This window comes from Protopterus annectens, chromosome 13.part0 (genome assembly GCF_019279795.1).
Source record: "Protopterus annectens isolate FY-2018-M chromosome 13.part0, PAN1.0, whole genome shotgun sequence".
Taxonomy (NCBI): domain Eukaryota; kingdom Metazoa; phylum Chordata; order Ceratodontiformes; family Protopteridae; genus Protopterus; species Protopterus annectens.
Window position 1 is genome coordinate 1,363,124,379 of NC_056747.1, and position 17,788 is coordinate 1,363,142,166.

Here is a 17,788-nt window from a genome sequence, read left to right on the forward strand (position 1 = left end):
TTTACACAGTTGTGACTAAGCCAAGTGAAAATACCATACACAGGAAATCAATGACATCATACATATACAAACTACATTAATGACATCCTACATGTAAAACTACATTGTCCGTGATTATGTCTAGGTAACCACAGACACCTGCTAAAGGTTCTTCATACTCTTCTACACATTCCAACTTCTGTAGTAAGGCAGTAAATGCAGCTATGCACGATTCAAAAGAATGGAATTTCAGACAAACTGTCAAAAATGGCCTTTCAACCATATGGATTCATAACATGTGAAGCAGTCAAATGCCAGTAATTCCCACGGACATCACAATACAGTGGCGACCTTCGCCAGTTTCATACACTGGGGAGAGCAGTGGAAGTAGTGCGGGACATAGGAGCAGCCTGACTGAAGATATGCTGTTCACTAGAGGATGCCAGTGGAAATAGCGTGGGACATAGGAGCAGTCTGACTGAAGCTATGCTGTACATTACAGGATGCATCACTGACAGCCTAGACAAGCTTTACTTGTAGGAAACAGGAAGTCACAGGAGGGAAAACAAGGTCTATATTAAACCTGAGTAGATGAGTCCAAATCTAACACAGGTATTTCTGGGGTGGAGTCCCCCAGCAACTATATGTGAAAGATAGAGTCTTTTAAAGAACAGAGCTACTACCCTGCAAAAGGAAGTCTGATAAAGGATGTTGTACAGTGGACTTCATATTACCTGGGTTATGCTGCAGGGAGTCTTCTACCTGTGGACCTGTTACTACCCATCTATGAAAGTGTGAAAAAAAAAAACCCGAGAGCTTTTCTGTAGTCACTGTGTTGTATGGGAAGGAGGCCATATCGAATGGTTATTTTCCATAAACCTTTACACACTGTTTAAAAAAAGAAGTTATGTGCTCACCATAAAGTTCCATCTGAGTTGTTGCTCTTCATTTGTCTTCAACCCGTGGGTACTTGGACCTGGCTCGGATCCGACTTGGCCGCTTTTCTAGCATCTGATCCAAGCTCCTCCCCTACCCATAATGCCCGTCTCCCTCCTCCCTTCAGATAGAGTTTGCTGTCCATCCCAGCATCCCAATCGTATCTAAATTCTCATCTCATGACAGGGATCGCCCTAATCAAGCAAAGGAGACCAAAGGCATACTGATATGACCACCATTCCTCATCCAACCAGACCACCACACAGCCTATACAAGGCAGGGAGAAGGAGGGAGGGATGGCTTAACACAAATGAAGAGCAACAACTCATATGGAATGTTATGGTGAGTACATAACTTCTTTATCTGAAGTTGTGTCTTCATTTGGTCTTCAACCTGTGGGACAGAGTCCCCAGCTACAAAACACCTGGGAGGTCCTCGTGGAAGAAAATTCCAGAGCATGGCAGAGCCAAAGGATGGCCTGTTCCTGGATAAAATGTCCAACTAGTAATGCAAGATGGAAGTGTGCGAAGAACCCCAAATAGCTGCTAAGCAAATATCATCTAGAGAAACTCTAGACCAGAAGGCAACTGAAATAGCCATAGACTGGTGTAATGCACCTTAACCTGACAGAGTTAAACCTCACGCTGAGTATGCCAGGGAAAAGCATTGGGAAATCCAACAGACAACGGTAACCTTAGATACTGGTTTCCCTAAAAAGGGCTTAGAATAAGAGATAAAAAGTTGGTCAGACTTACGAAATGACTTTGCCCTGTGCAGGTAAAAATGCAGTTGTCTGTGCACATCTAACAAGTGGAGTTGGTACACTCCCTTATTTTGAAAATTTGGAAAGAAAAGTGGAAGATTAATCCCTTGATTAATGTGGCTTTACAAAGCTACTTTAGAAAGAATGATTAGTATGCAGTGACACTGTCTTTATGAAACACCAAATAGGGGGGCTTGACCGATAATGCTTAAAAGCTCCAAGACCCTTTTGGCAGATGTAATATCAACCAAGAAAGCAGTCTTCCAGGACAACAATTGTAAGTCCACTGTGGTTGCAGGTTAAAAGGGTGAAGAGATCAAGGCTTGCAGAACTAGCGTGAGATCCCACGGAGGCTTTGGGTCCTTAACCGGTAGCCGAAGCTGCCTTTCAAAAAGGCTTTACAAAGTTTAGAAGAAGCTAGGGAAGCCATGTTGTCGCCACCGTGAAAGTTATATATAGCTGCCAGTTGGACCTTGATCGTAGAAGAACTGGCACCTTGCTGAAAAGTATTTGCTAAAAAATCTAAAACCGCCTGAACCGGAGCAGTGAATGGGTCCAGGTCACGTTCAGAGGCCAAGATAGAAAAATGTTTCCACTTACTGGAATAGACCTTTCTAGCAGAGGATGTATGAGCTGCCACTAAAATTATTTTGACTGGCGAGGATTACCCGAGTCTCCTGACTATTATTGGAACTGGAGCAGCCAAGCAGTGAGCTTCAGACTGACCAGGTCTGGATGGGGAATCCCTGAGGGATGGGAGATGAGATCAGGAATCAGACTTAACGTCCAGGGTGGACACACAACCTGAGACCACAGAGAGGGGGAACCATACTTAGCGAGGCCAGAATGGGGCAATGAGGATGAGACCGCTCCCCAGCCTGCAAGCTTTCTGAAGACATTTTGGTACGAGGGGCAGAGAAGGATATGCATACAGAAGACCGGAGGGCCAAGCATGAACCAGAGAGTCTATGGGGGCTTTCCCCCGGTGGGGGCTTCAGAGCAAAAAACCCGCTGCACTTCGTGTTGGAAGGAGAGGCAAAGAAACCACAGCAAGGCTGGCCCCATTTCAGAAAGATCTGTTTTGCTACAGAAGGATTCAGAAAAACCACTCATAAGGCACCAGGATAGACCTGCTGATCCTGTTGGCTAGAATGTGCATTGTACCAGAAAATGGCCGGTGGAGGTAGCCCACTCCCACACTCTCATGGCCTCTCGATACAGGGGATAAGATCTGGTTTCCCCCTCCTTGATGTACCAGACCACAGACATGTTGTTTGTCTTGATAGCAATAGTCCCCAGGGGAAGATGGGTAGAGAGCTTGCAACGCTAGAAGCACCACCCTCATTTCCAAAACATTGATATGCAATTGCGTCTTGTGGGGGACCACGTACCTTGGACTGTCCTTCCCAAGCTGAGCCTTCCCCCACCCTAGCAGTGAGGCTTCCATGGTCACCATGGCCAAAGGGGGAGAGAAGGAGAAAGGATGACCCTGGAGGAGATCCAAGGAACGGATCCGCCACAAGAGAGAGTGTCCCTGCACGCCAGACATACTCGAATGGGGTTAGATAATGGAAGATCTAGGACGGACCATTCAACTGCCAAGGTCCACTGAAGTACCCACATTCCTAGTCGAGCCAAGGGTAAGAGTGATTGTGGTCGCCATGGACCCCAATGCCAGTAATACCAATTCTGCTGAAGGCGACTTGAGCTTGAAGGACACAGTGGACATGTAGTTTTAGAGACTGGACACACACTGAGGTCAGGAAGACCTTGGCTTGAATCCTGTCCAACTGGGCTCCAATGAAATCTAGCACTTAAACTGAACTCAGTAGGGACTTGTTGAGACTGATTGTTATGCCCAACTGATGGGCTGAGTGTAGTAGGGAATCCCTCGCTTGGCGAGTTGATGCCTGGTATGGGCAGCAAGGAGCCAGTCATCCAGGTGGGGTAGACAGAAAGTCCCTGTAGTCTCAGGTGAGCTGCTACCACTGCCATCCCCCTGGGGGCTGTGGTGAGACCAAAGAGGAGCGTTCTAAATGGATAATGATTGGCACCTAGCTGAAGGCAGAGAAACCTGTCCATCTTGATGTGGTAGTATGTGTCCTGAAGGTTGACAGAGCACATCCAACAGTTCTCCTGCAGAAAGGGCAGGATAGTCTGAAGAGTGACCAAATGGAATTTTGTCTTGGCAACTGACAGATTTAGAGTGGAAAGACCCAGAAGGGGTCTTAAGTCCCCTATCTTCTTTGGCACCAAAAATAATCAGGAATAAATGCCTAATCTGGTCTGGTCCGGGAAGGGGGGGGGGGTGGATAACGCACTTTTCTAGCAAGCTTTGCAATTTTCAGCACTGCTTCCTCCCTTTGCATGGGTGGAGTGTTCGGGAGTTGCTTGGATGGAAGGGGGGATTGGTTGAAAGGGATAGAATAGCCTTTGGATATGATCTGCAACACGCAAAGATCATATGAAATAGACTCCCAGGCCACTGGGTGTAGAGATGTGTCCCCTGACTGCCTCCAGAGCTGAGCAGCCGGGCAACCCTTCAGGGTTGTTGAGCGGGTCTATCTGAGAAAGGTTCTCAAGACCCCTGATTCCTCAAACACCCTCTGCCTCAGGGGCAGAGTCTATTGAATCCCAGTCTGCCACTAGAGGAATGAGACTCCTGAGCATCCTGGGAGTAGCTCTGAGACTTTTGAAACCACATCATCTTTGCCCCTCGCCGATTCCTCAAAAAGGATTGTTGGGGGGTGGAGAAGCGGACCCCAACGGCAGACAGCATCTTCCAGTCCTTTTCATTCTGGACAAGAGTATCACGTACAGACTTTCCAAAGAGAGTGGAACTGTCATACGGTGCATTGGTAAAGGACACCTTAAAGGTTTCCGAGAATGCACAGTGGGAGCCAGGTGTGACGCCTGATGTCAATGCCTGTAACGGCTGCTCTAGCGGTGCCCTCAGTGGCATGAGAGAGAAGCCACACAGAGGTGTTCGCAATTGACGTGAGGCTGTCCTCTGCCATCATGGACCCTGGGGTAGACTATCTCCTTGACAAGGTCTCACTGGAGTCTAATCACGTGTGCCATATAATTCAGTGCAGGTACAGAAAATGTGGCTGAAGCTTACACCCACTTCCCAAAGTGATCCATCATCTTGGACTCTCAGTATGGTGGATGGACAGTGGAGCTCTCTTGCGTGAGCACTTTTAGTGGCCGCTGCCACTACCATGACATCTACGGCAGATCCCTTAGTCCACTGGGGTCCTGTCTGTGGGAGCGCTCAAAATCTTGTCTGGGCGTTTGGGGATCGGCTCCACCGTGTCAACTTCCTTCCATGCACAAGATGTAATTAGATTCACCAATGGATCCATGGGAGAGGACACCCACAATGTAGAGGATGCTGCGCCAAACGCCTCCAGGAACACCAATTTGTCCAAGTTGGGTTTCTGTGCAGACCACCCCCCTTGTTGACACAGGATCTCCATAATGTCTCCAAAGGAGACATCCTCGGGGGGTGATGGGAGGGAACCCTCCCCTTCCTCCAAATTGGTGTTCTCAGTGAGAGACTCCAGTGGGGAGTCAATGTGTCTCCTTTTGCACGTATGTTTTTGATGTACCTCCCACAGGGGGAATATCTGGGGAGGACTCAAAAATGTCTGGGTGCTCCCGTGTGGGAGCTTCTTGGGGCAGAGAGGTGGCAGGATGGCAGAATCCATAACAGAAACAGAGGGAGCCAAGGCAGAGTCTGAAGACAAGATAGTCAAGGGTCTTGATGGGCTCGAGAGAACCCTTTCCACTTTGTCAAAGGCAGAGGGGGAATGGACCGTCTGAGAAGGAAGTACAGTCGGATACGCCCCTCTCTGGATCAGCGGGGGAGTCGGAGCCGAACCTCCAAGCACTGAGACTCTGATTGGAAGGCTCTGCTCCAAAAGGTTAGGAGCCAGACACCCTCCCTCGGATCTGGCACCGAGGTTACGGCTCCGAGACAGACAGATCCGACCCACTCAAGGTAATGGCAGGCATCGAGGTACAAGGAACCATCGGCGCTGACCCCTCGACACAGAGTTCTCGGATCTAAAACTGTGGGTTGGATTGGATAAGGAGTAATCTGTAGGAATGAGGACTGCATGCTCCCTGCTCTGGAGGGAGAGAGGGCAAGCAAGACAACCATCTGTATATGGATGCGGATACATTTCTGCATTATCCTGTCCACCTCTGCTTCAGAAAGGCTGCTGGTGGACCATGACAAAGAAGCTACTGATACTGGCCTGGAGAGTCATTGGGGGGAAGCCAGGGCTGGCGAATGGATCCAAAGCTCCTCCGACTCCAGGGAGAAACAAGGGGAATGGAGCTGGGGAGACTCCAGTTGCAGGGCCGAGAGAACCTTGGCTGGGGGGGACCGGCAGAGGAAAATAGCGATCAGGGGATCGCTTCCTCTGGCTGCCCCGGTCCCCAGGCCTTTTGGTGGGAGTTTGAGTCCCAGAGGCCGGGGGCAGGGACAGAAGGAGAAGGTGTACTTAGGAAAGCAGAGGCCTGGGTCCCAGAGGTAGGGGGGGAGGAAGCCTTTGACAATTAGCTTGTTCCTCCTGTCCATCAAATGCATGGGGGTTGAAGCCCGCGCAGATGGAACAGGAGGACTTGAAGTGGGAAACTCCTAGACGTACTATGCACAGTGTGTGCCATCAGCTGGGAGAAACTTATGGTCACACTCCGTGCACTTTCTAAAGCCTGGCTTGGGATTCTCCGACATAGTCGTAGCAAGGATGCCCAACCAGAACTAAGCTTACACACACATACACACACACACTAGATAGATTAAGAAAAAGAAGACCCCCCCCCCCAACGAAACAGCGCAGGGTAGGGAAAAGGAAGGAAGAAATTTAAGCAAAGGTGGGACAGAAAAAGCACAATAATGACTTACCGGAAGGAAGCTCAGTGCAGCAGATCATGATGCTTATTGCTAGCTCGGCAAACGAGATCGAAGGCAGGAGGGAGACAGGGGTATTATAGGAGGGAGACAGGGGTATTATAGGAAGGAGAGGGGAGGAGCTTGGATCAGATGCTGGAAAAGCATCCGAGCCGGAGAGTACCCACAGGTTAAAGAGCAAATAAAGACAACAACTTCAGATCTGTATTTCATTTAAGTTTTTGCTTCTACCAGCTTTATCAGGAAGTGTATAGCTCTCCAACCCTCCTGGTAAATAAATTCATACTAAATCTTAAAAATATGATGTGGTTGGAATAATGGTTGAAGTGTCCACCTCACAGACAAGAGGTGTAGGGTTTGATTGGCTAGGCTTAAAAATGGTGCACAAGGGCAGCTACCTTGGTACTTGCGTATAATGGTCAAGAGCGCTTCTGTGACAACTGCTGAACTAACAGATGTGTAACCATTTGCTACAACTTATAACTAAGTTTTACTACTTGCATTTATTTATACTTCGCTAGCACTTTCTTGGCCTTTGGTTCATTAATCGAGTTATGTAATGAATAAAGGGCTGTGACGACATCAGCAGGGGGTGCTAGATAAGAATGCTTTAAATCACATTTCAAACCCAAGAACAAGTGCCCACCATCAACAGACTTATCTACGCAACATGCATGAGGATTGTGTTTATTGAGATGCATGATATGTTGTGTGACACAATAACGGATATTAAATGCTAAAAAATCTGTATTACCTTCTCCGTGGTACACAGCATGGGTTCAGATCAGGTAGGAGCACTTCTAATCACAAAGATGACGTTCTCATGTCAATCAACACGGACATGCTAGCTGTATCCATTTTCATGGATCACACTAAGGCCTTCGACCTAGGCAACCCACTCCTCCCTTATACTCCACCTGACTAAACAACGTATCAGCCACGATTCCCCTCCCTGGCACCACAAATCATTTCACAGTTAAATGCAACTCCTTTAACTCCCACTTCTTCTCAAAAATAATAATGCTGTTGAGCACTCATCAGAAACTCAACAGATCCCTTTCACTACAACAAGCTAGGACCAGAACAACTCTCCCTTGGAGCAAGTGTCCTCCTTCAAATACCATGGCATCTCATTAGAGCCCTCACTAAATGTCATCATTCATCAAGAAAAAAAAAACAGGCACAAAACTGAATACCTTCTATTCTGGGCACAAAAAATATCCCTTATTCTGTCATATCCACCTACAGCTGGATTAGGGAAAGGAATCCTACTTAATCAACTTGAATTCTGCCTCCCTCTTGTTTCAGCAACACCTGCTAAAAACTCCACTGCTATTCATACACTAGAAAACAAAATACGTAGATTTATCACTCATTCACAGGAAATTACCACCAATGTGTAACTCTAGCAAATGCAAACTGGCTTCAGTTAAGCAAGGAACAGACCCACTACTAGGCTCAACTGCTGAAGCTCTTGCATGAACAGACTCTCCCTCCTTTTACCTCAAAGTTAATAAGACAAGCCCCCGCATACAACTTCAGAAACCTGAATCATACCGGTCCTTTAACACAAATCCCACGTTCTAAACTTCATGTCCTTGATCATGTGCTCTCAGTCCCAAACTATGGGAATCACTCTCACTAAAATGAGATCTTCTTATCCAAAGTTTCACTCAACAGGTCACTGGGTGGCACAGCGGTGCAGCAGTTAATGTCACCTCGCAGCAAGAGGTTCTCCGGTTTGAATCTTCGCTGGAGTGCCTTCTGTGTGGAGTCTGCATGTCCTCGCTGTTTGCGTGGGTTTCCTTCCACATTCCAAAGACATGCGTCTGGGGTGTTTCTCTCCTGGCCTCTGTTGAAAATAGGCTCTGCCCTAGTCAGACTTTCCCGGTCAACAAATGTTAAATAAATCAAATAAATAAAAATAACCTAGATCAACTAATCTCACCTCTACTCTATCTGTTCCAGCAGTTTCCACGGCTTTGATTTTCCTCCCTCAAACTTCTAGATACTAATCTTATAAATATTGCTCTATCTAGATTTGTTTTACGTTTGTTTAACAGGAGAGTCCGACTGGGCAACAAGCCCATTTTCAGTGGAGGTCCGGGGAGAAATGGTCCACAATGGTTAGTACAGTAAATGCAATAAACACAAGTTAAGTACAGAAACAAAGTAAAATCTGCATTGGATAAACATACAGCAAAATACAAGAGTATAGTAAAAATATGTAATACAGTTGTTGGGCATTACATTAAGTTACACGGTTACTTTCACATAATGGATAGTACAATAAATACATTAAGCACAAGTTATTTAAGTACAGAAAAAAGAAGAGAGCTGTTGTATGCTTACTCGGTAAGATCAGCACAGCATAAACAGACAATAGACTGCAACAGCAGCACAGGAAAAACATACAGTACAGTTGCTGAGTGGGTGTTACATACAGTTATATTAACAAGACAACTTTTCACATTACTGCAAATCAGTAGGTAGGTAGCTGAGTTTGTACATTTGTAACTGGCTTTCAGAAGAATGATACAATGCAAACAGTCTATGTTAATACACAATAGGATAGGACTGCACTCTCTGGGTAGCATTATTTAGCTCGGTAGTTTGATAGTGAAAGACCATAGTTGAGTACTAGTATGTAGAGAGAGTCTTACAGTTCCATTATGGGAGAGCTACCCTGGGTCTGAACAGTTACATATTTAAGACCTATTCAAATGGGACCAGAGGATTTTTTAAAGTTGTTTTTGTTTTCTGTGGTCCTGATTTCTAGGGGGATGGCATTCCATGCTTTTGTGACAAAAGAAGAGTAGAGGGAGTGGATATTAGTAGACATATGGTAGAACACATTCAGTAAGCCATGTAGTGCAGGATTTTTTCTGAGAGTATATGGGATTTGGTGCACTGTTGTAAGTTGGTTAAAGATGAGCATGTTTGGTAATTCTAGCCAGAATAGTTGCTTGAAAGCTAGGCAGTGATGTGTACTATAGAGCGAGTCAGTAGCAAACTGTGCAATTTTACTGTAGCAAGTGTTTAGCATGGATAAGTCTGATCTGTTTAGGTTGATGAGTATGGAGGAGGCATATAAAAGTGTGGAGACTAGGTGGGTTCTTGAGATGCGAGCTTTACTGTTGTTGGTGAGGTACATTGTGCATCTATATAGGGGTGCGAGTTTTTATGGACTCTATTGTGTGTGATATGCATATCGAATTTCATACTGTGATCTATGCTAACTCCTAGTAGTTTGATTTGTGGGACGAGTGTGATAGGGGTCTTGTTAGCGGAGTATATTGTGAATGGAGGAAAGGGACCTATGGCTTTTGTAAGATGGAATAGCATTAGCTGTTTTTTGGGGGTTAAACTATTAGTTGAGAGTTGATTAACCAGGTTTCAACAGTGGCAAAGAATACTAGTGATAATTTTTGGAGCACAGCGAGTGATGGGGCGGAATAGATTAGGGTGGCGTCATCAGCGTACTGGACCACAGTGGCATGCAGGGTAGCTTTGTGAAGTTTATTAGTAAATATGGTGAAGAGGAGAGGACCGAGGATGGATCTTTGGGGAACGCCTAAGGTTACAGGTTCGAGCCATTTTACTGCCTGTTGGTGATTAGATATTGGAACCAGGTTAGAGTGCAGTGGCTTAGATTAATTTCTGAGAGTGCATTAAGTAGTTTGGCATGGCAGACCGTATCGAAGGCCTTTGAGAGATCTAGGAAGACAGTGGAGACAAGGCTGGAATTATTCCGGTGTTGATTTACAGTATTGGCAAAGCTAATAAAGGATGTGGTAATACTGTGATTAGGATGGAATCCATGTTGGGTGTTGGTCAGTAGTTTATTCGTAAGGAGGTAATTATTTGGGAATGTATGCATTTTTCAAGGATTTTTGACAGGGGAGACAGAATGGCAATCTGCCAGTAGTCCGATAGATCCACTGAGTTACCCCCCTTTGCGAAGTGGTATTATATATGAAATTTTCCATCGTGATGGGATGTATTGCTCTATCAAACCTTCTTAAATAAAAGAATCAAGCTTTGTATTTAAATGCATATTGATAGTAATTTTACTCTCACTCTTTACTGGTTTATATACTTTTGTATTCATAGCGTCACACATTCTTTGCATTTTATTCCCCGTCACTTCTTGCATTTATCTCATTTAGTCTATATGAGTGGTCACATTATCTCATTTAGTCTATACGAGTGGTCACATTATTGACCCTGTCCTTAGACTAAGATCGGTCATAGCTGATCTGTCTCTGTCCCAGTAAACATACTTACTTGTTTGTCTGCTTGGAAAGCTTTTCGAAGGACGAGCTCCACGTTTGCAGCTCCTGCTGCAGCTGCTCGATGCGATCCTTGCACTGCCGAATGCGTGCCTGCACTTCTTCAACTGCCTTGTCCAAGCAGCTTTTCTTCTTTTCCCATTGGACCTGCAGTCTTTCCTGAGGGCATAATGACATGATGGTGGATTAGACAAAAAAAATGCACTTTTTTTTTTTCCTAACCAAAGAAATCTCTCAATCTATGGCACGCACATACAAGGTCATGCAAAGCTGCTGCAAATCAACAAATCTGTGAAGAATGAAAACAGAAGGAAAGATTTCCTACAAAGACTTATTCGCCACCTGTTCTGTATTGTGAATAATCACCTCTCTTGGTTAACTAGAAAATTGCAAGTTATAAACCTCACTGAAGGCCGTTTAATGTCCTGTTCCCAGTCTGACAAGCACCTAATGGCTTAGTGTTTCAATGACAAAACAGAAAACACAGTCTGACTAGTTTCATTTGCACTTGTAGAAGAGGACTGCAGTAACCTCAGGTACTGAGCCTTAACCGACTATGCAACATGCAGACCTGAAATTTCAGCAAAGGCAAAAAAGAAAAGGAAACATTTTAATTTAAAGTCGTACTTTCAAAACCTCTCACCATTGATCCTTTCTAAAGGAGTACACATTGCATGCTTAAAGGGAGACCACCAAGGATGCAGCTTTCAGAACACTTGTATTTTTTGCAACCAATGCACACTATGTGAGCTCATGGCATTGACTCTGCACTTTTCCCAGAACACTTATTTTTTGCCACCAATGCATACTTTAAGTGAGCTCATGGCATTGACACTGCACTTTTCTCAGAACATTTATTTTTTGCCTCCAATGCATACTTTAAGTAAGCTCATGGCATTGACTCTGCACTTTTTCCCTTTCTTTTTATGCAAATTCACTTATACTTCTGAGTGTCCAGCTCTGGGTTTGGACAGTTAAGACCACCCACAGTGTGATAACACCACACACATCCCTTCCCCACCCTCGGTTCTCTAATTATGACCCTGCTTGACCTTTCCCAAGATTGTTTTCATTTCCAAGAGCAAACCGATACAATGCAGCTTTGGTTCTAATCTAGTCAACCTCCAAAGATTGTCTGAAAAATTGGATTTTGTTTGCCTTGCTGCAATCTAAAAGAAAACACTCTAGCTGTATTGAAATAATTTTAATATTAAAAAGAGAAATACTTAAATGCAGTAATAATTTGGTAACAATGTCGATATTGTAATATTCTGTACTGATTGCTTCCATATCTCTAAACAAAGATAAAGCAATATCAGTAATATATGTTATTTTAGCTTATACTAACTGCTTCCTTTGTAGCTCTCAATTTCTTTGTTCAAGAATCAAGAAAAAAATGATAGCGGATAGACCCACAATCTCCTAGGATAATTTAAGATCAGTTTTTAAATAATCTAATTCTGACGAAAAGTTAACCGGACTGTGCATTTCAAAACAAGAAATATAAACTCTAGTGTATGGAAGTATTCACACACTGTAATCCCCAGTGGTTTAAGCAGGAAATCAAAAAATTTGTTAGCAGCAGGAAGAAAACCCGAGGCAAGGTCGTTCTACAAAAATCAAGGATAGTAGAGGTGTAGGGATTCCCAATATGCCAACAATTCATCTGTGCAGCAAAAGAGCAAATTTCAAATGCTAGCTTGTCTCGGCCATCACCTGCACAGATCAATCTCTTATTGCCTGAGTTTGACACAAATCCAAAAAACTCACGAGTAATCAAGCACACTTTAAAATATTGGTACCGTTAACTTGAGATGCTGTCAGAATAATGACAAGTAAATTAACGTTCGTTTTTCTGAAGTAAAATGTCTGTAACCCTATTTATTATCATTATTAAAACATAATTCAGTACCTTTTGTCTTTTTTTCTGGATTTCTGTTTGCCATACAAGCTGTTAAGAGTACGATGGCCCAAGTGCCGTGTTCATAAATGAATGCTAATACTAAATTTACGGTCATTAGTGCTGAACTGCCAACGCACCATGCAATTTTAGCAAACTGAACTAGCAAGCCGTTGGCTACAATTTTAGAGATGACTTTTTTTTTTTTTTTTTGTCTTTAGGTGGAGAAGAGGTGTATTTCTTTATAGGGTCCCTGTTGACCTATCTGCAGTTCTGGACAAAGGCCCCAAATCAGGAACAATGTTTAAATATTGCTTTAAATTCACTTAAAAAAATATGGAACAGGTTTTGCATTAGCATGCATTCTCTAAACAATATGGGCCACAGTGTAATTCTTAATTTATCAGAAAATAACATTTTACAAGCAATGGGGCGATAACTTATCAGCAACATCAGTACTGTAATTTTTTTTATTGATTGCTTCTTTTATAGCACTCAACTTCTTTAAGAGTTAGGGGCAAAGTGATGGTGGAATGACCCACAAATCGGAGACAGTTTTTTGATATTAATCCAATTCTTTGAAAAGTTAGCAGAACAGGCTTTCCATTAGCGTGCACTTTCTGAACAAGAAGCAAGTAACTCTAATAAATTACATTAATGACCAACTGTAATCCTTTATAATTCACCAGTGAATCAAAATAAGAGGCAAAATCAATGTCCTGCTGCAAAATCATGAAATAAAACAGTTATAAAATTGAACTACAACTGCTTTTTATGTATTTTTGCTGCAGCTTGCCTTACTTGGTGCAGAAAAGGATTCTAATCAAAGTCGAAAGTAGGACATACTTGATATCCCCCACTGGATATCACCCATTAAATAATGCATTTTCTGTTCTGAAGTTGACATCATTTTCTTAGGATCCAAAGGAGTTGCGTGGTAAATGAATCCCTTGACCATGTATGCCTTGCTACTACCCACCCTTAGGGCTGTAACAGCTTTCTCTAGCAGGGCTATGACTGTTGAGCTGCGGCGACTTTGTGGGTGTCAAACCAATCATCTAGGCCTCTTTTAAAGGGTGATAATGTACGTCACACTTCTTAATCTGCACAGGTTGTACCAGCGGCAGAGGCATTGTATGACGAATCTGTCTCTCCATGCATTTAATTTAACATTTACACGAGATCTACAACAACTGGGCCTCTCGTGGCACAGACCTCCCCTTAATATACTGAAAAGAGAAACAGTGCTTCAAGTCTCTCCTGGTCACTCTTCTTTAAGCCTGTGAGCTCCCTAGTTAAGAACCTCTGGTGTCTTTCTAGTTGTTTGATACGTCTATTGAGGTACTTCATAAAGTGGGCACTGTACTCAATGACTGCACCAATTATTGCTGAATATAAGGAAACCTCAACTTCTCCAGATTAGGTAATATGCCCTTGGAAACTACCTGCACTGAGTAAAAGGATTTTCTGACTACTGTTGTCCCTTGACAATTAAAAGATAGCAAATTACTGACTCATGATTCAAGGTCCCCAACAACATTTTTATTTTGAAATGGGGCTGTGTCTACGTTGTATGCAGAGGGGAGAGGTTGTCTATCAAATCTGCAAATACTGCACTTTTTTGCATTTAATTTGAGCCCATTTTTAAGTAAGCCAATTATTTAAGCAAGTTCTTGTTGAAGGGTTACCATACCCAGAGGTGTACTTAACAAAAACTCCCAGGTTTCAGTCTTCTGCAAACTTGGGTAGCCAGAGGTCTTGATTTCAAGTCTGGTGATCATAAAAGTAAATACTGAAAAGAAGGTGTCCCAACACTCAGCTACAGGGGACACTACTGGTTACATTCCAAACACTCAACCACAGAGGGCACTACTGGTTATATTTATACTTCTGATGAGGCACCCACCTCTTGCACTGTGTGGGTTCTGTCTTTTATCCAGTTTGCTATCCACCTTACCATACAGGGATTTATTTTTAAGGTAGTATACTTACTTACAATACCAGCATTGGGTATGGTGTCAAATTTCTTGACCAGCTCAACATACGCCATGTAAGCAACATGACCACTGTTGACAGCCTGTGCAGCTCTCTAGAAATAGTTAACAAAATATGTTAAACAGGATCTTTATTTGACAAAGCAGAACTGTTGCATATTAGGTTGAGTGAAATTTTCGATAGTTTATAAAAAGAAGTTAAGTACTCAACATAACGTTCCATCTGAGTAGTTAGACTTCATTTGTCATCAACATGCGGGATATCGGATCAGAGACGGCAGTTTCAACATCATCTGATATGAGCTCCAAGCTCCTCTCCTTACCAATAATAGCCCTCTATCTCCTACCTTCCCTCACATTGAATTTGCTATACCCCAAACATGAACCAGACCCTAAAACCTTCACAAACATGGAAGAACAGGAGAGTCGCAAGGCACCCTCTCCTGTCTGCCAAGACAGAAAGTGCCAAGAGAAGGTCAGGGGGAAGGAGGGAGGGACGGTTGATGACAAATTAAGTCCAACTACTCAGATGGAACGTTATGGTGAATACATAACTTCTTTATCTGAAGTAGTTAACTTCATTTGATCATCAACCTGTGGGACAGAGTCCCCAGCTACCAGCAAAAAATCCTAGATGGCCCTTATGGAAGGATATTTCAGAGCACCGCAGAGTCAAAAGATGCTCTCCCTCTGGAAACCATGTCCAATTTATGATAAATAAAAGTATGAGATGAGGAACCAAGTAGCCACCGAACAAATATCATCCAACGGCACTCTAGACCAAAAAGCAGCTGACGTAGCTATGGACCTGGTAGAATGCACATTTATCCCACCAGAAGAGACATGTTTTTATCTTTTTAAACCTGAAGGATGCATAGAGAGATCCACCTGGCAATAACCTTAGAAACCGGTTTACCCAGAAAGGGTGTAGCAAAAGACAAACTGGTCAGATTTGCGATGGGCTTTAGTCCTGTGTAAGGAGAAGCGTAATTGTCTATGCACATCTAACAAATGCAATTTATATTCACCCCTGTTCTGAAAATTTGGAAGAAAACAGGCAAGTCGATTGATTAATATTAGTTTCCATAGCCACTTTTGATAGAAAGGAAGGATTAGTATGAAGGGAAACCCTGTCATTATAAAAGGTCATATATGGAAGTTTTACAGATAATACTTTAAGTTCCGATACTCTCCTAGCAGAGGTAATAGCCACTAAAAAGGCAGTCTTCCATGATAAAAATCTCAGATTCACAGAAGCAGCAGGCTCAAAGGATGGAGCAACCAAGGCCTGTAAAACTAAGGTAAGATCCCACGGAGGGGTAAGATCCTTAACCGGGGGTCTTAAAAGAAAAGTACCTTTAATAAATGTTTTGCAAAGTCTGGAGGAAGCTAAGGAAGCCATATTCTCACCTACATGAAAATTAGAAATGGCTGCCAGTTGAACTTTCACTGTAGATGAGCCGGCACCCTGCTGGAAAATTTATGCCAAAAACTCGAGAACTGCTGAAACAGAAGCTGTGAATGGGTCCAAGTTCCTCTGAGAAGCCCAGAAAAACACTTCCATTTGCTATGGTAAATTTTTCTGGTGGACAATTTATGAGCTGCCACCAGAATAGACTTAATTGGGGAAGATAAACCAGGAGTCCTAGCAGTCAAGAGAACTGAAGCAGCCAAGCCGTGAGCTTCAGATTGCCTAGGTCTGGATTAAGGCCCCTTGAGGGATGCGAAATGAGATCCGGTATGGGATCCAGAATCCAAGGAGGAACTACAATAAAAGACCAAAGACAGGGAAACCAGATTTGGCAAGGCCAGAATGGGGCAATGAGGACAATTCTGCTCCCCGACAGTCGAGCCTTCTGTAGAAATTTTGTTATGAGAGGCAAAGGGGATAAGCATAAAGAAGACCGGGAGACCAAGCATGGACCAGAACGTCCCTAGGGGAATCTCCCTGTCGGTGGATCAAAGCGAAGAACTCGCTGCATTACGCATGGGTGCAGGATTTGAGTCTCAAGGGATAATTGGCCAGGCTTAAAATGTCTCGCAAGGGCGGTTAGCCTAGTAGTAATCTATGAAGCTATGCTACTAAAGGATTCAGAGACCACTCGAAAGGCATTAGGACAGTCCTGCTCAGTCTGTCCGCCAGAATACTGGACCAACCTGGGATGTGCATTGCTACCAGAAAATGGTTGGGGAAGATTGTCCATTCCCACACTCCCATGACCTCGCGACAAAGGGGATAGGATCTGGTTCCCCCCTGTTTGTTGATGTACCAGACCACTGACATATTATCCGAATATAAATCATTCACAGAGGAAGAAAGGCATGAAGGGCCTGCAATGCTAATAAGACCACTCATCTCTAGAACATTGATATGATGTTTGGTCTAGTGGACTGTCCTGCCTGAACAACGCCCCCCTACCCCAAGTTGGGAGGGGTCCATGGTCACCGTGATAGGGGAGGGACTGCAAAACAGGTGTCCCTCTGAGCTCCGAGGAATGTATCCACCACAAGAGAGATCTCCTGCATACATTGCTTATGTAAATAGGATGTGTCAAAGGCAGATCTAAAAGGGACCAGTGGACTGCTAATGTCCACTGTAGAATTCTCATATGAAGGCAAGCACAGGGGAAAAGAGTAATGGTGGCGGCCTTGGAACCCAAGGCTCTCAAAACCAAATCGGCTAGTAGAAGGTGAGAGCCTAGGATCACAGATACATGAAGTCATAGGTTCCGGACTCTTTCTGGAGTTAAAAAGGCCTTGGTTAGAGATGTATCGATTCTCGCCCCTATATAGTCCAAAACCTGAAGAGAGTCTAGAGAAGATTTGGCTATGTTGACTGTGATGCCCAGCAAGTCTGACAACTTCAGAAAAAAATCCCTGTCCTGACAAAGTAGACGCCTGGTGGGAGCAGCAAGGAGCCAATCGTCCAGGTACGGATAGACCTGAATCCCCTGAAGCTTCAGGTGAGCTGCTACTACTGCCATGACCTTGGTGAACACCCTG

General features: G+C 43.9%; 1 protein-coding gene across 1 annotated transcript in view; it reads right to left on the minus strand.

Annotated features, from left to right (window-relative positions):
* Nucleotides 1-17,788, minus strand: part of LOC122788070 — a gene marked incomplete in the record, with an annotated part of 451,975 nt that overhangs the window by 376,646 nt on the left and 57,541 nt on the right. Inside the window, 1 exon segment of the mRNA XM_044054992.1 lies at nucleotides 10,887-11,050. Coding sequence (XP_043910927.1) covers nucleotides 10,887-11,050 — 164 coding nt within the window.